Source organism: Mya arenaria, chromosome 1 (assembly GCF_026914265.1).
Source record: "Mya arenaria isolate MELC-2E11 chromosome 1, ASM2691426v1".
Lineage (NCBI taxonomy): Eukaryota > Metazoa > Mollusca > Bivalvia > Myida > Myidae > Mya > Mya arenaria.
This window is the reverse complement of record NC_069122.1, coordinates 60458026-60484930: the sequence shown is the minus strand read 5'-3', so window position 1 is coordinate 60484930 and position 26905 is coordinate 60458026. Positions and strand designations below refer to the sequence as shown.

General features: G+C 33.6%; 1 protein-coding gene across 5 annotated transcripts in view; it reads left to right on the top strand.

The window, feature by feature from the left end:
• The window catches only part of LOC128216190 (uncharacterized), a 59325-nt gene that overhangs the window by 11909 nt on the left and 20511 nt on the right, over positions 1-26905 (top strand). Inside the window, exons 2-3 of one of the 5 annotated variants that reach the window (XM_052923068.1) lie at positions 19529-19679; positions 26578-26726. In XM_052923068.1, coding sequence (XP_052779028.1) covers positions 19529-19679; positions 26578-26726 — 300 coding nt within the window. Of the gene's footprint in view, positions 1-19528; positions 19680-20389; positions 20572-24816; positions 24987-26256; positions 26409-26577; positions 26727-26905 lie in introns of all 5 variants that reach the window. The other 4 variants (XM_052922995.1, XM_052922860.1, XM_052922794.1 and 1 more) reach the window with 4 other exon arrangements.

The window sequence follows — 26905 nt, the reverse complement described above, 5'->3', positions numbered from 1 at the left end:
TATATTGGAAAACGGGCTTCTGCCTCCTGTGTTCAGATCCTTTTCAATACTTTCCTTTGGGGAATTATTTAATATTTCTTAGTATTGTGTGTTCTCTTTTAACCATGGTCAGAAATAAACTTTCTTTTGGAATGCTATCACCTCTGTAATCCATAGTTAATTGCAAGAATAATCATTCCCCACACAGCACACACAACATTATATAAACATTGATTAGTTTATCTGATTCATGTCCATGATCTTACATGATCTGCAGCATTTATCATGTTCGTTTCATGACTTGACTCAATCAGGCTAGTAATTGTACTTTCCCCATATAGCCAGAATTTCTTATGTGATGAACGCGTTCATCACATAAGAAATTCTGGCTATATGGGGAAAGTACAATTATGCAATGACTAATTGTCTTTGACTCATGCAATACTAAGACTTATAAAATTGTCAAATGTTTGTTAATTATCAAGTTAGTACTGTTGAAAATTACGGAGGGAGAATTAAATTTAAATGCCTACCCAATTCAAGTCCTCCTAATACTCACAAAACTTTTGTATTTATCTGGCTATAACTTGTCGTTGTTGTTTCAAAGTTTTGCCCTTCACTTTCTGGGGCATAGCTTTCTATAGGCCAAGACTTTCTTTCCAAAAAAAATCACAATGTGTTTTTTTTTTAAATGTCAGACATATAAATTAAAGATAATAAAGAAAAAGGAAGGAAATCGGTGTACATGTAATTCAATTTACTGGTAGGAAATACACAACAAAGTGCACCTCCAACAATCTAGCTGAAACAACAACAACAACAACTGGGACTATAACCCTCACTTTGGTGGCCATTGTTCTGCTGTATTTTTTCCCACTTAGTAGTTATGAACAATTACATCTAGGTGGGTAACTTTGTTATGACATATAATGTTGTTTGTTATTGTTATCACCTTCAGTGTAGTACTGCTTGGCTCTGGCAGTGCTCAAAGTTAACCTGGGTGATGGAAATTGATAAAGATAGCTTTATGTCATGGGAAAAGCACTTCAAAGAACCACCTTCAGGCCAGAGTTTTTTGTCTTTAGATTTACGGGAGATTTTTCAAAAAGTTGGGTAAGGAGGAGGAAATAAAAATAAAAATAAAATGCATAAAATGTCCCGAAGGAGAAATAAATAAAAATAAAACGGATTTTTCTCCGATTTTTTTTATTTTTTAAATCTTCTTATATCATGAAGACAAAACACACCTTACTTGTGTCAGCTATTTCATAGGCTGAAAAAAGGGTGATAGATCACCATAAAGTTTCAAAAGCATAATTATAAGATCCTTTTAATGACTGAAAATATTGACCTCAACACTGTGGAGTTCAAGCGCTCATTGAAATTAATTGTATATATTTGTTCGAATGCATCTATGCATATGAGGTGCATATATTATCAACCCATGGATTTTATGAAACATGTCAGTGTAATAAAGAAGTTTAAATGGCCATTTCTAACCTTTTGCCCACATTATAAGCATATCCTTTCCATTGTGAAGTAATCAAACATTGAACAAAGTTTCAGACACGGTATAATACGGAGGTCAAATGTGTTTTTAACGAAATAGTACCGTGACAATTTACCGTGATGTGGTTTTGATATAGAAAAAATAACCAAAAAAAGTCGACGCCCTGATGGAAATTCCTCTTCACTTCAAAGTTTGACAGGGCTTACGGATACACAGACAGTCAAAATCTACATTTATGTACTTCACCAAAGAAAATTCGGGAGCATTAAGATAAATTTGACAAGTGTTATATGTTTCAAAAAACCAGGTCTAAGAACTGATTTTAGAATCAGTCCTGAAAAATATCCTTCTAATTCCAGCTATGCCCGTTGGCAATAAGCAACGGATAAGTTTGACTTCTTGCACTGACTGCCAGATATCTTATGTTCAGATTTTTTGTTTTATCGGAAACACACACTATGTTATTATTACATCATTTTCAGTACTCTATAACGATTTAAATTCTAAATCATTATTAAACTAATTAACAACTACGAATATCACGATACCTTGTGTTTTTCTCTTCAAATATGTGATCGTGAAGTAGTGTGTTCAATGCTCCCCAGAGTCAAATTCAGAAAAAAATATCCATTTTGACTATGATGAACACGATATCATTTTGCAGTTTGTGTTTGTCAGAAGCTATACATTTTTGCACTGTAATCCAATTCATCCTTGTTAATATACGACGTGCGCCAACGACTTTTAATAGACAAAACAACCCAAGAATTTCTGTCTCCTTATTTTGACCGGAAGTTTCGCAATCATTCCACGAAACGCGAACAACATACTGAATTTATAAAAAAAATCACAATAAACACGCTTTAAGTTCTCCATGGTTTGATTTAACTATTGAAACATAAACATCGGAACGTTTTTGTTGTAATACATTTCTATATAGCTGCAGAAATTGCGAGAAATAAGGGGTATGACAAAAACTACTTTCACTTTTGACAGGACGTTGTTATGGTAACGGGTACCTGTTCTGTTTCCCCGCGTATTTCCGACTGGTTTACGTGGTTTGTGCAGTAAAAAGACCTATAATTAATGACAATTGGTACACCAGTTGGTCCTGGGATATGGGTTATAGAACACTAATTTTATTTTCTTCTTAACATTGGAGCAACGTTCGTCGGAAAAAATAAAAATAAAACTACGAAAATGAATTTTATTTTTATTTGGGTTTTGCAATATTTAGGTACGGCGCTCCCGTAAATCTAAAGATATAAAAACTCTGGCCTCAGTTCACACAAAAATTGGTTGCAAATGATATTGCATCTTGTGTACAGTAGTTGTCTTGTATTGATGTCAGCTAGGAATTTTGCACCAGGCATCATCCCCAGTTGTAGGAATTGAAGATGTATTTTAAGACAGGATGCTTCTGTCATGTTGATATGCGATTACATGTATTTGTGTTCCCTTGATGTGTTCCCGAGTTATCCCAGATGTTGACAATGTGTAGGTTCCCAAATCTCCTCAATACTTAGGGTCTCAGAAGCCTCCATGTTTGTATCTGGCCCACTTACCCCGCTCCAGTCAAGTCTCAGCAACCTCCGACGAAGTATCTTTGCCCCACCTACCCCACTAAATTCAGGGGTCTGACAGCAGCCTCTGAGTAAGTATCTTTGCCCAACCTAATCCACTCAGTTCAGGGTTCTGAAACCAGCCTCTGAGCAAGTATCTTTTGCCCCACCTTTTCCACTTAGTTCAGTGGTCTGACAGCAGCCTCTGAGTAAGTATCTTTGCCCAACCTAATCCACTCAGTTCAGGGTTCTGAAACAAGCCTCTGAGCAAGTATCTTTTGCCCCACCTCCTCCACTCAGTTCAGCATTCTGAAAGCAGCCTCCGAGTTAGTATCTTTGCTCCACCAACCCCACTCAGTTCAGGGGTCCGACAGCAGCCTCTGAGTAAGTATCTTTGCCCCACCTTCCACCCTCAGTTCAGGGGTCTGATAACCGCCTCCGAGTTAGTACCTTTGTCCCACCTACCCCACTCAGTTCAGGGGCCCGACAGCAGCCTCAAGTTAGTATCTTTGCTCCACCTTTCCCACTCAGTTTAGGGGTCCTACAGCAGCCTCCGAGTTAGTATCTTTGCCCCAATTCCCCCCTCAGTTCAGGGGTCTGATAACCACCTCCGCCTCAGAGTTAGTATCTTTGCCTCACCTACCCCACTCAGTTCAGGGGTCCGACAGCAGCCTCCGAGTTAGTATCTTTGCCTCACCTACCCCACTCAGTTCAGGGGTCCAACAGCAGCCTCTGAGTTAGTATCTTTGCCCCACCTTCCCCCCTCAGTTCAGGGGTCTGTCAGAAGCCTCTGAGTAAGTATCTTTGCCTCACCGACCCTACTCAGTTCAGGGGTCTGTCCGCAGCCTCCGAGGTAGTATCTTTGCCCCACCCACCCCACTCAGTTCAGGGGTCTGAAAGCAGCCTCCGAGTTAGTATCTTTGCCCCACCTTCCCCACTCAGTTCAGGGGTCTGTCAGCAGCCTCCGAGGTAGTATTTTTTGCCCCACCACCCCCCCTCAGTTTAACCCTTTACTTCATGTAAACCTAAGCCATTTCAGGCTGCCAGTTCATGGCTTATCAGTTCATATCAGTACCCCTACTTCATAGGAGATAATTGATGTTATTGGAATTTTAACCCTAATGTATTACAAACCTATTTTCTTAGTATTTCTTTTGGTTTAATCAATAAGTCATCAATGTAAAGTTTATAGAGAATTAAATTTCCAATCCAGTCATATAAATTTTATTTTGTTATCTAAATTATTTCCGCATGATATTCATAAACAAACAGAAAAATATGTCAAATTTGATGAAAATTAATTTTTATTACACTTTTATTTATCAAACACAACACGAAATATTATATAAACAACATATTTTTATAATTCATTTAATGCAACCTGAATTGAAACAAAGATGGACAGAATTAAAAAATAGTTCACAACAAAGAAGCACGGTATATTTATATATATGATACAGAAGAAAAAAAAAGTTGATCAACAGTCACAGTACGTATAACTTTCGGTTATTTAACACTACAATGAACAAATAAAGTTATTATTCAACTACTAAATGAGGCCTGCATGTTATTGTTTACTAAATTTATATCGTTTATTGCATGTCCATGTATTGTCATTTGGGTTTGATTTTAAAAATCCTCATTTCTCGTATCCTTGTGTGCGTGACGCCGAGGTCTGAATTCTCGACGTCGTACTCAATGTCTCAAACTCATTTTAATTGAAGCCAGAATGTTCCGATTCGTCAGACAAACACTGAAATATAAATGACATTATTCAGGAATGTTGTTTTAAACTGAAGTTAACAAGGGCAGAAATTAGCTCTACATTGCATTCTTGTGTATTCGAAAACACGTGTTTCAACAGCTGATCGATGTTAAATTGGGTCATGTCAAAGTTTAACAATAGGGATAGTCATTATTTTATAACACATTTGTACTTACTTTCAATTTGTAGAAGCAGATGCGCATTTTTATGACCGGATTAGCGAAACAGAAGTGACACATATGTCCCATATAATGATTTATGGCCTTTGTTTATACAAGCCAGATGATTTTTTGTTTATCCAACATGGCCGACATTTTGACACGTTTTCGAACCATGACCTGTGACGTCAGGCGCGTGATCAATAAAATATAGTTGTATTATTGGTAGTTAATTATAACTTGCAGTATTGTGTAAATTTCCACGAGGAAAACGAGACAGAAATGCCCACAAACCTGCGCAGTCAACGTTTTACGCATCTTTGATACCAGTGACCTTATTTCGCGATTTTCCGAAATTCTTTAAATAGTAACATAGTGTTTTTTTTAGTGCATTGTATTTATCGATGTTTATACTTCATGAATATGAATTTATAGCGCATAAACAAGCATCAGGTATGAAAATAAATGCCCCTACATTACGAATACGTAGGATTACGTATCTATGAAGCTATGGATAAAACGTTAAGATCCGTATCTATGAAGCTATGGATAGATAAGTAAAATTGCGTATCTATGAAGTAAAGGGTTAAGGGTCTGACAGCTGCCTCTGAGGTAGTACCTTTGTCCCACCAACCCCACTCAGATCCGGGGTCTGACAGCAGCCTCCTCACCCAGTTCTATTCCAGTCTATAATAGTTCATTTAATACTTGTAGGCATTTTATTTCTGAGTTTGGGTATCAAACCGTTATCTCCCCTTGGATGGATATCCTATAAGCACCTCATCTCACCAACAGGGAATATGCACCTATGTAGGTTGTCACTTGTTCTTAAATCTCTTCATGCTCACATTGAAATCTTTATAGTCATATAATTATTTCAGGTTGAATTGGAAAAATTATATCATTGCATAAATTTTATTACTCAGAAGAAATCACAGCCATAAATTGTTGACATAAATTACAATTATTGACTACTATAAGTTTCTACTGAATATTTATATGTGCATTTTTTATGTACAATAATCATCCATCAAAATCATATAAATTAGTAAAGGCATTAATTTTGATTTAGATACATGAAATCATCATAGGAATGCATGTGTAATTTCATTCAGGTTGCAGAAAATAATTTTCTTCTACATGGCCAACTGAATCATAATTATCTTTTTGAATGGGCAATATTTCACCAAGTCAGATAAGTTGTTCCCATTTTGCTATTAATTAAATGGCTATATATGTCAGCATTTTTTATCAAACGTAGATAAAGAATGGAATATGAAAAACAACAGTCAAATCTGACAAGCTAACAATGGTGAAAGTTGAGCCAAGATTATCTCTGGCTGCAAATTAATTGTTTTGGCACACATAATCTTGGTGGTATTCATTCTTAAATTCCACAGATTATAACAAGAGAAATAGTGTCAATTGTCTCGCTGTCAAGTTAATTGTAGTAGCACATTGAATGAACAGTTGTACACAAGTATTTATTTTTGTATTCAAGTTAGTACTAATTCAAATTCTGAAGAAATGAATGGTGTTCAAAGTTGCTGTTTTCAGGTAATATTTGTGCTATCACAATATTTATGTTTAGTGAAAAATATGATGTGCAAACATGCAAAATGAATGTTATCTTTTTCTACACATAAAGGCATGTGCCCCCAATTTCACAAAGATACTGATGTCAATCCTCAATCACATCACGTTTTACCATGTAACATCAAAAGTTAATCAAGATGCACTCTTACACCCAAATAAGATTAACCACAATTAATTAAATTGTTTTAATATACCAAAAAGGAGGAATACATTTAAAAAACAATGGTTCTTATGAGGGATACCGAGTTTGATTTGAAAGAAAGGTGCAGAAAACATATATTCTACTTTATGAGACGATAGTAGATCATAGTAAATCTTTTACCACTTACCATTTTTTTTTGCGTTTTCAGCTTTTAAATACAAGGTTACAATCTTGTTATCAGTAATTAATATTTTCCATAATTATTTAGTAAGTAGTTACACAAGGTTTATCACTCAAAATTTATGTAATTTATACATGTATATATGTATTGATTTTGAATAAGAGTGTCACTTTAATCAAAGTAGAGAGACTTTCTCAGAAGAAGCTCATTCTCTCAGAATATTTTGCCAGTTAAAAAAAAAAAGCCTACAGCAAAAATTGATACTAAGAGCACAACTCATTGTTTTTTTTTTAACAATTACTTGAGTACATGTTTTGCTTTACACTTAGTTTTCTTTGAGATATTGACCAAGGGTTTTAATCAACACCTATGAGAGAAATTAATTAATACGCTTTTGAAAAGCCTTTGATAAACATTCAAGATTTTAAATCAAACTATAATATAATGTTATGGTATGAAGTGTTGTGATTGAGATTTGACTCAAGTATTTTTGTGATATTGGCGCCTGAAATTATACATCAAATAGATTCATAAGTTTGTCAGACATTTAAAAAAAAAAATGAAATGTAGGCATTATTAACGCTGATTCATCATTCCATGATGATTATTCATCTTGTTGATTTTTCGAGAAGGCGGTTGGAGAAAAGTTGTGAAGGCGAAAAATATTTCTGTTGAAAAACAGAATGATCTTTAAACTCCACTACAGTTGTGACAAATGATGACATAAATGATTTGCACAGTCTTTGAACACTCTAGTTCACTATTGACATTATGTAAAACAGCATTGTGTCTTCAGAAGTAATGACTCAATTCGAATGTAAATTATGAGATCAACAAAAAGCTCCACAAGGCAAACATCTGAGATAAACTTGAGAGTATATTTGGATTATTTTTCCTGAAATAGACATTGTCATACACTGGATTGCAGATAACCTCTCTCCAGTTATTTATTTGCTGGTCTGACACTCCGTTTTATCAATGTCTTTCACCATGTTACATATGGTTGAGTATCCAGGTACTCGTATCCGTTTGCAAAATCCTGTTTACCTGACCTTGAATGGAGTTGGTTAACATTTTGAATGATGTAATTGTTTATTACAAATTAACAGTATTTGACTGGATACAGGACACAATTGTTTTCGTTGTAGCACTGACCAGAAAAAGCAACATGATGATCAAAGAAAACCACAATATGTCTGAAGAAAATAAGTCCTAAAACTTGTGTGAAAGGAAAGATATTTTCTTAGATTCGAAACAGGAGAAAAGCAGGGGTTTTAGCAAAATTTGGGAAGAGGCCATTTAGGGATTTTTAACGCGTAAAATTTTTAAATTTGGAAATTTTTAAGCATTAACACAGTCTAGCTCATTGTTAAAGTATATATTGAAAATAATGGAAGATTGATGTTCAATTATAACATAAGTACAAACACTTATTCTATGACCATTATTTTTTATATTTTTTTCATTTATAATTTTGGGGAAAAAATATACTTTTTTTTCAATTAGAGAGTAGGGAATTTTTCCCTCGACTAATTAAGTTAAAAAGCCTTTAAAATTAACAACTTCTTTAGACTGATTTCTAGCTTCCAACTACAAGCTTGATGACTGTAAAAGAAGCAGTGAATGTTGAAGGGCAAACATTGTTGTCACCTCCTTGACCAAATTGATATGTTGGCAGACAGTGAAAGCTTTCGGAGATAGTTTCGCCACATTGAATGGATGGGGATCAACATGTCATGATAATGACAGAGACCACATAAGGGCTGTTTTGGTCCCCTTTGATCATGTTGTTAAATGTCAGCAATCATTAGGGGTCAGAAATAAAGGCCTGTTAATGTGCGTAAAACAATTTTACATTTATAAATGGAGCCACTTCATATTTGAATGTGAAACTGTTCTTTCAGCTACATGTTCTTGATTCGTCGCTGGTACATGATATATTATTTTGATAAATGCATTTATCCAGCCTATATGGTTAACAAATGTGATTTAAAATGCATGTCATGATTTTAAAATAGTTACATTTTGATAAATGTTCATAGTGATCCATCAACAATGATTATGCAACGTTGCAGTTATTTTGATTCATAGTGATTTTATTCCTGCATCAATGTATAGTGGTTTCAATGTAGAGTGTTTGTTTTCCTCATTATTTTGGGATTGAGGCTTAGGGGCCTTTCATCTGTAATTTATTAACAGCTTGTTCTCCACTCTTTTTTAAGTTGATACTGTTGTAATGATGATGAAGCTTCCTTCTTATGTTCGATATTTTGTGTAGATATTTCAAAGTGATGGCTTTAATATCGGAGACCTGATGAATACAGAATCAAGCCAATTTAACTTTAAACATGGCCGGATGACACATGTCAAATATTTGCTTGAATAAAATATGTTTTTCAGTCTTTTCAAGGTCTATGCATTCAGGAAGCTTTCTAATGGTGAATTAGACCATTTTCTACACAGGCTTAGTCATTGCCAATCGTGAAATTGCATTCATTTAAGGTTCAAGTTTTAGGGTATCAAACTGGTAGAATTAAAAACATTAATCATATCAATAATTTCATGTTAAAATCTTTGGTTATTTATGTTTTTAGAAAATAAAATGTACGTTTTCAAGTACATGAATAAATGAAACAGTTTTAGTAAATTGAAGTTACCATTTAAACATTAAAATGCCTGGTTGACTGGAAGTCTTGATTTAGATTTACGTGCATGTATATACAATAGACATGCAGTGATAATAAATCAAAATTATTCAATGCTTTTAAAATGGTCAAAAATACTCAAATAAAATAAGAAGATGGCCGTATGCCATCATTCCAGTATTGAAAAGATTTAACGCAGGTGTAATAACATCCTCAGCTTGAGAAAAATATCATTATGCAAATGAGGTGTTCACTTTCAGTTCATTGAAATGGCCAAAGAAATGTTACCCCCTTTCTCGTAATATTGTGAAGTTTTATACAAGTTTTATTTTTGGCTGTTTTAAGTGTTTTACATACAAGTTGAATTGATATCAGTTGCATTGTATAAATCACCATTTAGTTATACCTTCTGTAAATGTTTAGTTTGACTTCCAGGCTATCTCGACCTTTTAAGCAAAATTTGGAACACGAAAAGGCAATTCAAGCTTATTTTTCTCAAAATAATTGATGATCAACATAACAATAACAAACACAGTATTCACTGTCATGTTAGCACAAACAATGGATCCATGATATTTGTTTTTGGGAAACAAATGTCTATAATTCGAGCCAGAAAAAAGCTTTTTTTAATACTGAAAAGTAGCTGCATGTTTTTTTTTTGAAAAGCTTTACATACAGTCCAACCCTGTTGGCACGAATTCACTTGGCTCGAATTCCTCCTTAGCTCGAACTGGATGTAAAGGACCGATTTCTTTATACTGTATATAAGCATTCTCGCTTGGCTCGAATTTATCGAGGCTCTAGGTATTTTTGCTGGTCCCTGGGAGTTCAAGCCAACAAGGTTCTACTGTACCTTGTATTTCTTAGTACGGTCTTGGACGCTGAAATTACATAGGGTTTCTTACCCTTTTTTTTTGCCAATTCTCATATAATTCATTGTGATATCTAAAGTAATGTGTTCACAGTATCAAATATAGTCAAAAATGTAGTTATAATTAAATTAGTCTGTTGTGAATTGGAGAGAGTAGTAAACAGTTGATTAATGATGATAGTGCATTGTATATCATAGCCCTGAGGAATAGAACGGCAATAATGAGCTGTAGGATGTGACACATACCTTACTTTCCTCCAAAATTATAGGTGCAAAACATCTGCTTAAACTTTCTAATGTTATGGTTATCTTGTCAGGACTGGGTTTATACAAATGTTTCCTTCAAGCTGATCATTAAATTGACCGATAAACTAATGCAAAGGATATTAAAATCCTTGAAACACTTTCTAGATTTCTGGTTTTTGGCGAGTCTCCTTAATTTTGATGATTCAGTAACATGCTGTATCGAAAATGTTTACAAAAAAGTTGAGAATTATTCCTATTGAAACTCATTTTATCACATCATGAAGAAAAAATGTGAACTTTAGACTGTTTTAATATCAGTTTTTCATTTGTAGGACATTTGAAACAACAGTTTTATTGCTGGGCTGACACATTAATGATGTTAACTACTAGGCTTGACATAAGAAATGCATGTTATTTGGAGTCACAGTGCGGGAGTTCAGCTGTCATTTACATTGTCAAGTTTTGGTTTCATTCACATCCATAATAAGAAGGGCTTCATGTTGGCATTCTTGACAGCTCAAGGTGAAAATAAAAATATGGGATTATTTTCAATTTCATTGCACTCATTTTGTGTAAAATTGGGAATTACAATTTTGCAATGAATGAATAACATCCCGCTTAAAAAAAAAAAAAATAGGCAAAAAGGGTAAAAGAATGTGATTATTTTTTTATGATTTAAAAATACACCATTTCTCCCATTATCAAAATTATAGGTGCAAATTTTATTATTTGTTTTTTTTTTTCGCTTTTGAGAAAGACGTAATATGTTTGAAAATTAGGAATTGGGCCAAACTACTGCCCCAAATTGGACAGAAAAACACACTGTATGTTTAATATATAGTTTTATGTATTTAAAAATTACAATAATGTATTGCTACGCTAAAAACTTGAAGTATAAATTAAAGGCACTGAGTTGAGCAAATGCGGCAGATGCGTTAATTAAGATGGTTTACTTGCAAAATATCTGGCTATATAACTTGTTTAATCACAGTAGCTAACGTCACAATAGTTTCATAAAGGTTACAAGTAACTGTCATAAATGAAATAGACCATTATCCTTTTCTAATTCAATGTTTCATAGTTCATACTGAGCTTAAACAAGTTAAACATGTCAAGTTGTTGAATGCCTTTCAGCAATACTTGGCACTGTTTCTGTAAATAACACACCAGCAAGACTTTAGTACTGCTTATAAATGTGCTTCTGTTGCATTTCCATATATAGTCAATAATTTACATGGTAAGAACTATTAGTTAGGTTTATCTCTTTAGGGTGAAGTATAATAATCAATTTTGTCAGCAAGTGCGCAGAGTGTAAACAATTTGTTTTAATGTTGGGAGTCTCCAAATCAGAGAAAATATCCACAAAAAAGACCTGCATGTCTATAAGTATCTGAACGCATGTTCACAAATGGCAATACAAGTTGCCATCAATTTGGCTTAAATATATGAGTTATTTCCCCTTATAAAACCTGAAAACTGGTTAACTGTAGTCTCCATGTTCAGTGCTTTTGTTACAGCAATATAAAGGCACATACTAATAATTTTCTTGTGAATTTGTTTATATTTACAAATAAATAGATTAATCTCTCAGGTAGCATTTTAAACCAGGTGAGCACTTCTTATTTACCTTCTCACTTCAGTGAATCAAGTTGTCAAAATGGAGAACTCTGTTCAAAAGTATGGTCAAGTAATCTACAGGACATTAATAAAAATATGTATGAATATAAACAATCATGTAGATAAATTTTCTATTTGAGAACATCAAAGTTGATACATGTTACTATAGTGATATCGGGGTTGTTTTTCTGAATTATTCATGTGAAGTAAAGCTTCTAATACCAAATTAGTCAGATGATTGATTTAATAGCTTATTTAGAAGTTTTCTAGACAATTTTTTGACTGGCATATAAGGCTGTTATTAGTGGCATCAAACTGATCAGGGCAGTTCTGGGAAGAAAATGTCAATATCTCTCCTTGGAAACCTTTAAACCCTGCATAATAAATGGTCACAAACTGTGAAGAGCTAATTACATCTACGTATTGGCAGATTGTTTTTATGGAAAAAACATTAACAATAATTTGAGGTGTGAACTGACTAGGTCTTCAGTAAGATTTTCTGTGACAATCTGCTATGGAAAGCCGATCCTTGCACACTTAATGCTGGGATTTTAAGCATTCCAAAAATACTGTGTTTTATCTTGGTCTGATGTCTGCAAAAAAAAATGGCAACTTCAAATTAAATCAATTTTAGGCGCAATGATGTGCATGCACTGGTTTCTGCAAATTTCATGTTTTATCCTGTATCCAATAGAAGTGCATTGCTAAAGCAGAACATTTTCGCACGAATCAAGCTGTCCTGCTGTCTTATTACTAGGATATTACAGACAACTTTTCATCAATAAGCTTTTTGTGTATTAGAAACTATTGATATATTAATCCTGCCTTGTTAAAGATATTTCCATGCTTTGATGAGAAAACAAATGTCGACCCTGCTATTACAGTACATCTGACTCTCATAAAAGACATTGATACCTTTATTTGAGCCAAATCCTCTCAAGTATGAAAACTAATATCTTCTCTCTTGTCTACACCAATTAAAAAATATGTAAACAATTTGCAACCAAGTTGTACTTAATTGTTGAAAATGTTTCCTTGGTATAGATATTTTCTTGGGATGTAATGGCGCCAGCTCTATTGTAATTTAAATTGTTCAGTTACAAACAATGGGTGTGGACCTTCATTATGGCTTTGTATGAAGCTAGTTTGTTAAAGCCCTTCATCAGGGGCTGTTCACATTGTTAATATGTTACTTGTAGTTCTGTTGATCAAAATACTGCAGAATGTAAATGTTTCAATTCCACATGACATGGTTAGGAAATGTTGCTTTTACAATGCCATTGCCTCGGAAATAGTGACTTCTAACAGGTCTAGCAGAAGTCTATAACAGATACAGTAGGACATGTAATATTAGCGCCAGTGCCTTCACAGGGGCAAAGTAATTGTATTGCAATTGCTTTTTGGGATTAAATGTTAATGATGTTGTGTATATTATTGAACAATAGGCCATGGATGGTGGCAATCATCTAATTGACATATACTGTAATCTGATTTGGATGGAATTTTTAATGTAGTCGTGTGTATTGTTCAATAAACAAGGCCGTTTACAGAGAATAATGGATTCTGTTCTGTTATTAAAGAGGGTTTGAAATGGAATCCGAAATAGAACCCTCCAAAACCCAGTCTCCTACTTTTGGTCAACCAGCTGTATTTGTCCAAGTTATTTTATACTGTCACGGCTTGGATTCATTGATGCCAGAGGTGCATGCATTGAACTGAAATGATGCAAATACAAATAAGGCAACAGATGTTATTCACACATTTTGAGACTTACTAACTCCTGAATGATAACAGGGCACAGAACTCTGTTTAAAATAATTTGTGAGTTGTTCCCCTTGTCCATGTTGAATCAGGGTTTTATATGACATCTACTTCAGCAACAGACATTTGGGATTTCATTGGTGAAATTTATGACATTTTTTTTAACTGTTTATTTACTGTTGTTGAAGCTTTTGGTCAGTCTAATGGTTGCTTTTCTTCACTAGGCACTGGTCAAGAATATCTATATCCGTTGGGAATCACACTGTAACCTGCTGAATGAAATATTGACTTATTTTGTTAGATTGTAAAAAGGAAGGACACCAAAGCATATTTGCACAGGAGGCACTTCTAGGAAAATATTGCAGGTTTTATGAGAGTCAATAAAATCTGTTAGACAATGTGAACCTGACTGAAGTTTACTCTGCAAATATTATCTTAGAAACCAAAGTATTTTATTGAACTTTTGGTAAGCAGGCGCCATATTATGGATATCATAATTATGTGTATACAGTAAAACTGATCCTTCGAGAACTGGCAATCAGTCAAGGCCAAGGTTTCAGTCCCATCAATTTGTCCTTCTACTTCATATAATATATACTGACAATCGAGACCGAAATAAGTCGAGGACTTGAGCACCATTGCCAATCCAAAATACACAAATCATGCTCAAAACCTTATGATTACTGAGAGGGTTATAATTTAACACTTTTAAGGTTTTAGCTTGTGCCCCAGCATCATTGATTGATTGCAGTTTAACTCTGTAGATTGGAAGCCTATTCAAGTCTATAATTATTAGTCACCAATAAAATAACATTGAATCTGTAATGCCTAATCCAATTTGAGGGGTGAAAGCGAAAAGGTTTTTCTTGATTTAATGTCACTTAGAACCTTTTAGCATTCACCGCTCGAATTGTGCTCAAATGTGCCATTAACTATCATCTGAAGTTTGGTATTTGATGGTACTACATGCTTACAGTGCCATCAATATCAATTAGTAATGAATGACCTTGAACTCATTCAAAATATTTGGATTTAATGCAAATACCCACTGTTAGAAGTATTAATGAGTACATTCCCCCTCATTATCATATTTATGAGAGCATTCCCTCAAAACTGTGATAGTACATGTAGAGATATATTCTCCCAAGGTGATGTATAGCATATCCATTTGCTATTATCCATGTTCTCACACTGTCCATTGCCCATTCTGTTCGGAAAGAAGTATTAGTATTTGTACAGCAAGCAAAAAAGCATCTGTACATTGTCACCTGAAAGTATCCTTCAACTCCATAGTTATATAGGTAAAGATCACAACTTGTTCGTGTTGATCAGTCCTTGCACTCGTACAAAATGTACTCCCCAAATGGATCTAACCTGCTCCCTGACCCCCCCCCCCCCCCCACCACCACACCGCACATCTACCAATTTGTAATCACTTCCCATGACATTGGGACACTTCATTGTACAGTATAAAAGCATATGGGGTGTTGAAAATTCTTTGATTTTTTTGCTGTTTCTTTGTGTGAAGTATTACTCAATCTTGTTTGTGTAAAATGTTATTTGGCTATTTGCAGCTGAATGCTCATAAAAGTTGTATATATGGCAAAAGGAATGCTCATATTTCTGATGAGTTTCAAATGTCGTTATCTCCAAAACCATAAAATGTACATTAGGGGTGTAATAAAATACCCGTCATCCAAGCGGGGTAATAACTTTTGAGTGGGAATATATCAATATAGCCCGGTCGTTATATCATTTTGACAAATTTTGACATCTAAATGTTATTTTTTCCAAAGTGTGTGGGACTCAATGGTATGCTTGTTCAACCTTCTTATATCACATATACCCCAAATAAAAAATAAATAATAATCCAGTCAAGCTGGAAGTTTGAAGCATATCAAAATTTAAAATCTCTGATTCACCTGTTATGATGTGATTGTCCATGTGTCATGGTTTGGAATTAAATAAATGGAGGATATTTGTTAAATTTCATTGTAAAATGGAAATTTATTTCACTAAGTGGTCATAGAAAGCATTATTTTCACCAGTGGCATAGACAGAAGTGAAAATACAATTTTCTGTGAGCAGATCCTTAAATAAAAGAAAATGAATACTATATTCACTATATTCAGGTAATTGACTGTCAATATTGTAAAATTATTTCTTAGTGCAAACATTGATGGCCTGTGCCTAAGGCCAGAGTTTTTTTATCATTAGATTTACGGGAGATTTTTCAAAAAGTTGGGTAAGGAGGAGGAAATAAAAATAAAAATAAAATGGATTTTTCTTCGATTTTTTTTATTTTTTAAATCTTCTTATATCATGAAGACAAAACACACCTTACTTGTGTCAGCTTTTTCATAGGCTGAACAAAGGGTGAAAGATCACCATACAGTTTCAAAAGCATAATTAAAGATCCTTTTAAAGACTGAAAATATTAACCTTAACACAGTTCAAGCGCTTATTGAAATTAATACACCAGTCAATTGTAACCAAGGCACCCCAGGTCCAGCCAACTCCGGGTAAAATCCTTGCCCTGCGGGAACAAACTGATGGTAAAATCCCTGCCAAATGCCCCCGCACCCCAGGGACCCTAGGTAAGGCCCATTCCCCGCTATATTTTGCGCGAAGACAAAACCACCGAATTCACCCGGCACTGCGGGGCCACCTGGGAGGTAAAAACATGGCCCATTTCCGCGGCTATCCCCGGTATACCCCGGACCGGGGCGGGGGGCTGTGGTTACAATTGACTAGTGCATAATTGTTAAGTAGATATTTGTTCAAATGCATCTATGCATACATGTGATGCATATATTATCAACCCATAGATTTTATGAAACATGTCAGTGTAATAAAGAAGCTTTTGCCAACAATATAAGCATTTCCTTTTAATAGTGAAGTGATAACATTGAATAAAGTTTAAGACACAGAAAGGAGGTCAAATGTTTTTTATGTCTTTAACATGTAGCACCGTGACCATTTACCGTAATGTGGTTTTCATATAGAAAATATTGCCTTGATGATATACCTATTCACTTCAAAGTTTGACAGGGCTAAGGGGAAGCATAGACAGTCAATATCTGTGAACTACATTAATTTTATATACTTTACCAAAGAAAATTCGGGAGCATTAAAATAAACTGGACAAGTGTAATATATTTCAAAATAACTGGTTAAAAACTGATTTTAGAATTGATCCTGAACAATATCATTCGAATTCCAGCTATTGGGGTGTCCTTTGACACATGAGCAACTGATCACTTTGACTTCTTGCACTGACTGCCAAATATTATCTTATGTTTCAATTTTTTCTGTCTTGCCAGAAACAAACACAATGTTATTATTAGCTCATTTTCAGTATTTTATAACGATTTAAATTATAATTAATTATTAAACAAATTGACAACTACGAAGGTAAGAAGATACCTTGTGTTTTTCGCTTCAAATATGTGACCGTGAGGCAGTGTGTTCAATGCTCCTCAGAGTCAAATTCAGAAATAAATATCCATTTTGACTATGATGAACACGATATCATTTTGCAGTTTGTGTTTGTCAGAAGCTTTGAATATTTGCGCTGTAATCCAATTCATCCTTTTTGATATACTATGTGCGCCAACGACTTTTTTTATTGACAAACACAACCCACGAATTTCTGTCTCCTTATTTTGACCGGATGTTGTGCAATCATTCCACGAATCGCGAACAACATACTAGATCTACAAAAAATCACAATATACACGCCTTAAGTAATCGACGGTTTGATTTTTATAAAGTAACAAACATCGAAACGTCTTGGTAGTAAAACCTTTCTACATAGCTGACATTGACTCGCTACTTTCACTTTTGACAGGACGTTGTTATGGTTACGGGTACCTGTTCTGTTTCCCCGCGTATTTGCGACTGGTTTACGTATTATTGAAGTAAAAATACCCATAATGAATAACAATTAGTACACCAGTTGCTTTTGAGATATGGGTTATAGAACACTAATTTTATTTTCTTCGTAACATTGGAGCAACGTTCGTCGGAAAAAATAAAAATAAAACTAGGAAATTTTATTTTATTTTTATTTGGGTTTTGCAATATTTAGGTACGGCGCTCCCGTAAATCTAAAGATATAAAAACTCTGGCCTAAATGATAGAACAAGAATAAACTATATACAGGTCTTTGAGCGTCAATACAGGTAAAAATAGAACAAAAATGAACTATATACAGGTCTATGATTGTCAATACAGGTAAAACTCATTCCTTATCCATTCGGTGATAACCTTTGCCTTAACAATTGAACAAGAATTGATCATCTTTATTGACATAAATGGAATTCCACTCTGTATATTGAGGCTTATGTTTATTCAAATCTCTTTTGTAGACACAAACAGAAATAACATAATATAAGGTCAGTTATGTAAATATAGGTATTATCAAGTAATTGTTGCAAATATAGTTGTGTAACTTTGCATCACATATATACCAGAGTGTTTGGTATAATAACTGTAACAATCAACACAACCATAAGTGTGGGTGCACATTTTGCTTGTCTGTCTGTTTAAATTGCCTCGATATGGTATATATATTTACTGCAATTTTTTTACCGAAAACATTTCAATGAAAATTCTTAATGGGATCCATTTTTATCATATGCCAAAATAGAACAAAAATGAGATCAGGATTAAAGTTATTAACTGATTGCAATGTGACAAATAATTAATTGGAAAAAGTTCTTGATTTAAGAATTTATGTTCACACTGTTTGTTACATGTTTTGTACACAGGTTTAAAAAAGTTCTTTTTTTATATTTAATTGCCATTGTTACTGATCTTTCTGATGTAAAAATCCATTAGTAGTGGTGTATCGGTTACCTGAGCCCAAAACAACTGATGATTTACAAAGAAGTTGATTCTCATTTAAGCGGACATGTATAAACCTATATGCCTTATTTCAGTGATGATCCAAATATTCAAAAGGTCCTTGTCCTGAGGTTACAATGCATTTCGTTAGTTTTAAAGAGGACATTTTTTACTAAATCATTATTGTTCGTAATGGTTATGTTTGAATATTAGTCGGAGCATTGTCTATTAATGATTTTACATTGAATGGGTTTCTTGCTTTGCAGTTATGTACATGAGTACATATAAGTCAGCAGTGGAGGTGATTTCCAAATCAGGAAACAAGGGGATTCTGCATTCTTAATTATTTTTAAATTCCCCATTCTTTATTTCTCCTTGTTTCCGAATCAGGCAAATTCATTCACTGGTCAAGATTCTCAAAAATTTACCAAAAGTTGACAGTCATTTAAAAAAAGAAAAGAAGCAGCACCTGCACTGTGAACATACAATGTTTTGTGCCTGTAGGATGCACATCTTGACTTCTCTGGCCATGCCCAATTAATGGTATACTGTCAATAGTGCATGGGTAAAACATGACTGGACAATTGAGTACGATGCAAGACAGTGCTCTAATAAATGAACTAATAAGCCTTATTATATATTTTCAGGTGTGATTGCACAGGAGGCGACTATATCAGTGAATCAAGCAATTGTTGTGAAGCCCACCCCAAATCCCCTTACTGACCCTGCAGATCGCGTGGACATCACCCTACAATGTATCGGCAGTCGGACAGATCTCAGCTACTACATTAAAAACCAGTATGTTCTCGTAACAAAAATATATGAGTGTTTATTTTATAAACTATTTCCTTAATAATTTTGATTTTATTTTTTTTGGAGAGAATAAAAAATCTTAATGGAAATCAGACATTAAAAGTTGATATGAAGTTTGTTCAATGTCTGGAACATGGCTTGTTAATTGCTTAGCAATGAAGTTGTGCTGAATTATTCTTCATTAAAATGACCCTTTGAGTTTGCGTATGTGCAATGTTTAAATCAAAGCTTACCATACTACCAGTAATTGGGGCCTGTACAAAACTAATTTTAAATTAACAAGTAAAATGGGTACTTTGCATTTATTTTATCTCTTATGGCGTTAAGTTAAACCACAGATCTGTTTACTGGTATGTAAGGGAAACAATTACATGTATTTCAGTTCTGTAAATTTAAAAGAGTTATCTGCTCATTACAGCCTGGTTTATATCCCATGATAATGATTGAAATTACATGACTGGCTAAAGCAAAAAGTGGAATAACCAGAATCTATATTTGATTGATCTAGTTTCTGTTTTGACAAACATTTTGCATATTTGAAGTTGTTTTTGTTTTTAAAAGATAAGTTTATGATCTTCAGTTATATGATAGTTAGTTATTGTTACTAATAAAGTTTAACTTAATATACATAGATTCCATATTGGAAACTGTTGTTAATGTTGATTTTGTAATGCATATTATGTAACCTTCCACAGAGTAAACTGGAATTTTACGAGCAACGTTGATGGAAAAAACCATCCTGTAACAACTAGCTTCTATAAGTACTCAGGATCTGAATCAGCTTATGCACCAAAACATTTTGGAAAAGGACACTTTGACTTTGAATACATGCCTGATCCTGCAAGTGGGGAAATGACCTTTAATCTGAAAATTAATGGTAGGCCTGAGTGATTCCCCTTTGCTTTACTCTTGCCATTTACAAAATGGTGGGGAGTAAAGTAGATATTACAGTGTTGCTCAAATACTTCTGTATTTATACTATATTCTGTCTATAACCTGAGTGCTGTAGCTAGTTATTCATAGTAGCTGACTGACTGATTAAAACTAAATGATGACTTATGTGTATGAAGACAAGATGAGCTGAAAGCATTTAAGAGTCTTAAGTCTTTCAAGTTGAATGTTAAAGCTTCTGATTAATTACGGACCTGGTCTTCATACACTAAATAACACTCGGATATCAGGATCTTGCAGACATTTTAAAGTATCCATGTAACCTTTTTGGTTTGTGATTGAAAACAAGTCTTGTAATCACTTAGAATGATGTTTTTTTGGGGATAAGAAATCATTCAGTATTTATCTTTCTGGATGCACATAAGACCTTGAGTATGCTTCAGAACGTAAATAAGAGAGCTTACTGTACTTTAAAATGATGTATAAAGCTATTTCATAAACAGCAAACCTGTTGAAACCAATGTATTAAGCTTGTACCCTAGTGTACTTCTTTGAGGTTACACATTACCAATTTTGACTGAAGCCCCCTCCCACATGATTTTGGGTGAAAAATGATATGCGTACTATGCATCTATATTGACAAATACACTACATGTTAGTGCTATATGTATGCCGTAGACTGATATCCGAGTTCATTATTTTACTGATGTCAATTTTAAATAAAATAAAAATGTCATCAATATGAATCATTGGCATGGCTAAGTTGCAAAGAATGCTTGACAAATGATGAAAAGGCAACATTTCAATTTCAGCATTTTTATGAAATTTGTACATGACTGTGGAAACTCAAATCCCAGCTAGAGTAATTTTGTTTTATTTTATATATATATATATATATATATATATATATATATATATATATATATATATATATATATATATATATATATATGACTTTTTTTGTCTGTACATGCTGAATTTGTTGTTCAGAGTTTGGTCAAGTAATAAAAAAGCTAGACATTGAGCATCATTGTATAATATAAACTTATATCCCTATAAAGCTTTACACCAGTCTTTTAACAACTTTGTTATACTTAATGTGCAGTGTTCTTTAATATTACATTTTGTCTCTTTTTATTTTGGAAATAGCTGTTTGCAAATGAACTTAGCATTTCAAGTTGTTGATGCATTGAACGATCGTGGCTTTAATTCAGCGCAAATCGGACAAGTAAATTTCAAGTGCAACATCTATTGCTTGTCGATTTCTCACATCAAAGGAAACAGACTAACTATTATATAGGCTGGCTCATCCAGCAAAGCATCAATACAGCTACTTTTTGAATTTGTTTGACATCAGCTCATCAATTGAAGCATAGCTTTAATATCGCTCAAATGGACATATGTTTACAAACAAATCTCTTTGAAGTGCTAAAACCTTACTGTTCGAAACAGCTTTTTGGGTGAAACAAATCATCTGTCTTTTCGTTGAAAAATAGAAGTGTGAGTGTGATTTTATTATCTGATTGACAAGAAGCTTTGCTTAGTTCATTTGCAAACACTAGTATTTGTTGGAGCTTTTACTTAGCATTGGTAACAGTTTGGATCTAAAAAGTTTGGTGTTGGGATTCGGAAACATACTTGCTTAAGTGTTTTAAACTGAAATGAATTGGGGCAAATTTATAACTTACGCTTGAAAGCAAACCAAATATTGTATAATTATTTTGCTCAACTTATAATGAAGAGTCTGTATTGTATATTTATATCTTTATGACTCTGTTGCACAATTATCCCCCTTCCTGTTTTTGCAATATTTTTTTATCTTCCTTCCCCTTAGGACCCCATTTATTATTTCCCCTCAATAATCAGTGTGCTTTGACCATCCAGTTTTTCATAATTTTCCATACTGATTTTATAAAGCATGTTAGTAAGGCATGGACATTTTAGTTGTTTTGGTACTGTGAGCATGTAAATATGTTATGGCAGGAAAGTTTTCACTCATTTCTGTTTGTCTCCATAATGTTTTTCAAGTTTCACAAAAAGAAAACATTTATTTAAATACCATCAACTTGAAAAAGATTTTAAACAATAAGATCTGTAAAATCATCTTTCAAAATCAATATCCATTTACTTATAACCCTTTTTAATTGAAATAAGAAAATGCTTTGTACTAAAATGGGTGTATGCTAAAATGACTATGGTCAAACATTATTCATTCATCATTCATCCTCATGTTTATGTAAGCTACCATTACTTCTTGTTTCTGATACCTTTGTTATGTTTCTACCCTGTTTTGTCTTTTCTTGGTGGTCTGTTTGCTACCCTATTGGTCATTTTCGTGGTTGTCTGTTTGCTTCCCTATTGGTCATTTTCATATTTGTCTGTTCTCTACCCTATTGGTCATTTTCGTGGTTGTCTGCTTGCTACCCTATTGGTCATTTTTCGTGGTTGTCTGCTTGCTACCCTATTGGTCATTTTTCGTGGTTGTTTGTTTGCTACCCTATTGGTCATTTTTATGTTTGTCTGTTCGCTTCTCTACTGATAATTTTGTGTTTGTCTTTTCGCTACCCTATTGGTCATTTTTGTCTGTTTGTTACCCTAATGATCTTTTTGTGTCATTCGCGACATTACAAAATGACTCAATTTAAGTTTTGTCTCGCTGGTGTTTGTCTACCCTGCATTTTTCATCTGGTGGGTGTTTGATTACCTTGTATGTTTCATCTCGCTGGTGTTTACACCACCCTATGATTATTTCTGCCCTACCTGATTGTTTCTGCTTCTAGTTTTTGTCTTGCTGTACCAGTTCTGTTCGCTAGCCTCTTCCTTGTTTAAACATCCCTTTGTCAAACAAGTACTGACTCTTTATTGAATATAACTCACAGATATGAACTGAATAAAATTTTCATTGGTCATTATAAACTTAAACTAGAAATCCCATTTGTCATTGTAAAATTAGTAAAATAAAATAAAGGAGTATCGGAAACGAGCTCTTAATATATCTGATTATTTAAAAGTTGAAGTCAAGATATTGTTGTTGTCCGGGTCTACAATTTGTTTTATTAGTTTGTACTTTGTTAATAGCTTAATTGAAATGATAAATCTTGTAGGTATATGGGTAGTACACTTGAAGAGACTTGTTTAATTCAAAGTGGGATAATTGTTTTTACTTGCCTACCTGAAGACAGACCCTGGTTCGAAATGGCCTTTTATTCTGTCTATTTCATGCTAAATTTATCTTTCTCATACAAAACATGACCTTTTACAGTGTATATCTTAGAAGTCTTATTGGACCTGGAAACTTATAAGTTTATACTCTAAGGTTACCTGCTTTGAGCTGCCTTTATTTCACAGCATAACAATAAAGTCATGCCACTGATATAAAGCATGGCTTGTATTCATAAAGCATCTTAAGTAATTTCCTGAATTAAGTTACCTTACTGATTCAACGTTCTAACTTGTCATACCATATGACTTTGTAATTTCTGAAAAGCAATATTTTCATTTACTTAGATTAAAAAAAATGTTATTGCTATAAACTTGTGTGCTGTAAAACAACTTATATGGTTCAATCACTTTTCTATTATTTTACAATGAACATTTTAATAAATCAAATAAGTTAAAGGAAGTGCCTAAGATTGATTATGAATACAGCCCTGTACTCTATGTTCACCGTTGCTAACAAAAAACTTTGTTCCATCTTTGGTGCGCAGGAGTCCAGAAATTACACGCACCTGGTAGTGGCACATATGAGAAATGTTTGTTGTTTTATGTTTTCATGTATTTCAGTCATTGTAGTGAAATATCAGATAAATTTATTTTCTTGATCTCTATTTACTTTCAGCATTAGTTGGAAAAAGAGAACCTCTCATGGTCAAAAAACTTTGACAAACCAATCCTCTTATCTGAACGAAAATGTTGAAATGATCCGACCAAATGTTGAGCTCGACATTCCGAAATATACCTTTGAATAGGTCCCACTGCTGGAGGATATAGATTTTCCCTCTATATATTATGTTAGTTTATAACACATTACTTGAGTTGGTGTGGTGTGTTTTTTTTTATCCCTAGATGGTACTGACCTTGATCTTATTAGGTCACACACTTAATGTACTAGCCTGAAATTGTGAAGCAGTGAATCTAATAGCTGTTCTGTGTTTTTAACACTAGCTGATTATGATAAAACACAAACATTTGTTTTCAGTTCTTTAATAAATTTGAATTTCTGTTTTGTTAGGATAACGTGGGAGTTTAAGGACCACAAAGAGAAGAAAAGAAACCTAACGACTGGTTTCTATCCAGCTGAATCATCAGCAGAATATTTTAGAGTAGACTCAGGAAATCCACATTATGACCTTACATACACTGCTGAAGGAAATGGATTCAAATTCGCTCTTAAGATTATCCGTATGTAATACAACCAGAAAAAGCATTAGCACAACCAAAACTGCTTCATTTCCTCTGTTTGTAAACATTTTCTGAAAACGGTATATAATTAAAGTTTGGAGCTTTCTATTACTCTAATCATCGAATGTAATTTGTTTTATCTATTGACAGAAAAATACAGGAATATAAATAAAATGACATTTATGCAACCAATACTTCATGCCGTTTTCATCAAAATGTAACCATCCTAATATAAAGGACAATTTTGTGATATTTGTATGGCTAAAGGCAGAAAATTCACACAACTTATAATTTCTTCTAAGATGTTCAGAGTGGGTGTACTTCAAATTGGCTGCAACTAATCGCAAGGCTGATTTTTTTTTACCTTAATACTAAAATGGTTATGCCTCCATTACATTTCTTTATCTATAATAATTTATGTAATAATTAAGTTCCTTCTGTATCTAATGAAATAGCTGTAGAACACAATAATTTAAATTGATAAGCTCTGGTTTGAGATTTCTTTAAAAAGTCTGATGTAAGCATAGTAATGCCTATACACATGCCTACAGATTATATACATATTTCCCATATAATAGTATACGCTTAGTGATACATTCATCATAAATTATTGTCTTTTTCCCATTCCTACAAATTTTATTAACCAGATTTTCACAAATTGGAGTTGACACATTGTGACCAAACTTGGTATGTAGTAGGGGTTTATAGGGATCTTTCATGGGAGTCTCTAAGGTTAAGGTCATGGTCACAGTGACTTAAATTAGAAGAATGGTTGTAACTGAATAACTTTATTTAGGGTTGATGTATCGATTGCTGTGCTCCTCTCTTGATATGATAACATGATAACAGATACAGTAGCAATAGCTTTTTGACTTTCAAAAAGTTAGAAAAGTAGAAGCTAATCCCTTGTGGAATTGTTATTTGCATCACAAATAGTGTGTTACGCAAACCTAAACAGATTTCTTTGCCTATAAGTAGATGTCTTCTTAGTATTTATATATTTATATGGTTTGGCATTTTTTTGCGATAAAAATATCTTGTTTTAACTCTTAAATTATCAACTCTTTCACCTGCATTTTCACAAGTCACACAATCACTCATTTTAATGTTTTCTTTTCAGATGCCGGCTTTGTTTAACATTCTATTTTAACATTCAAAAGATTTATTGTTTTCAGGGGTATGGTGTATTTCAATAAACTCTTAGCAACAATTTTCCGGTATGCTCATGTATGTTTTTATCGGTTATAAGACTACTCATACATTTTAACAGCATCAACTGGAGTTTTACTTCGACATCCACTAGAAATGTGAAGAAGCTTTCAATGCAAAGTTTCTCTTTGGAATCTGATGTACCGATGGCAAAATACAATCTTTTATATGAAGAAATAGCCACTGGTTATGCATTCACTTTAAAGATTTCAGGTATAAATAAGTAGAATTTACATGGAATTAGTTTAGTGGGGGAAAGGGACATGCCTCTGCTTTATATAAGGTGAAACACTGCTGTAACACACTCATAGACATATTTAAAAAAAAAAACATTTGTATTTTTTATCCCTTTATCTTAACATATATTTCTCATCTCTTTTAGAACATTCTGGACGTTCACTTCTTCTGCAGGGCAGATGAAGAATATAACATACAACTCATTTTACTTGCACGACAGTGTAGATGAAACAAAACATTCATTGCAATATTCACAAGAAGCCAATGGATATCACTTCATATTGTCCATTTTAGGTGGTTATATATTCCCCACTTCATCTTCTCTTGTGTCCTTTCAATTTTCTGTTTGATGCTTTAGGTGCTGCATGTGTTTGTTTGTTGCCACTAGAAATGATATTGTTTAATATTCTTATTTGCACAAGTATCCCGTTGTTAGCTTTGATTTTTTGTGTAATATCAGTATTTTTGTGTTT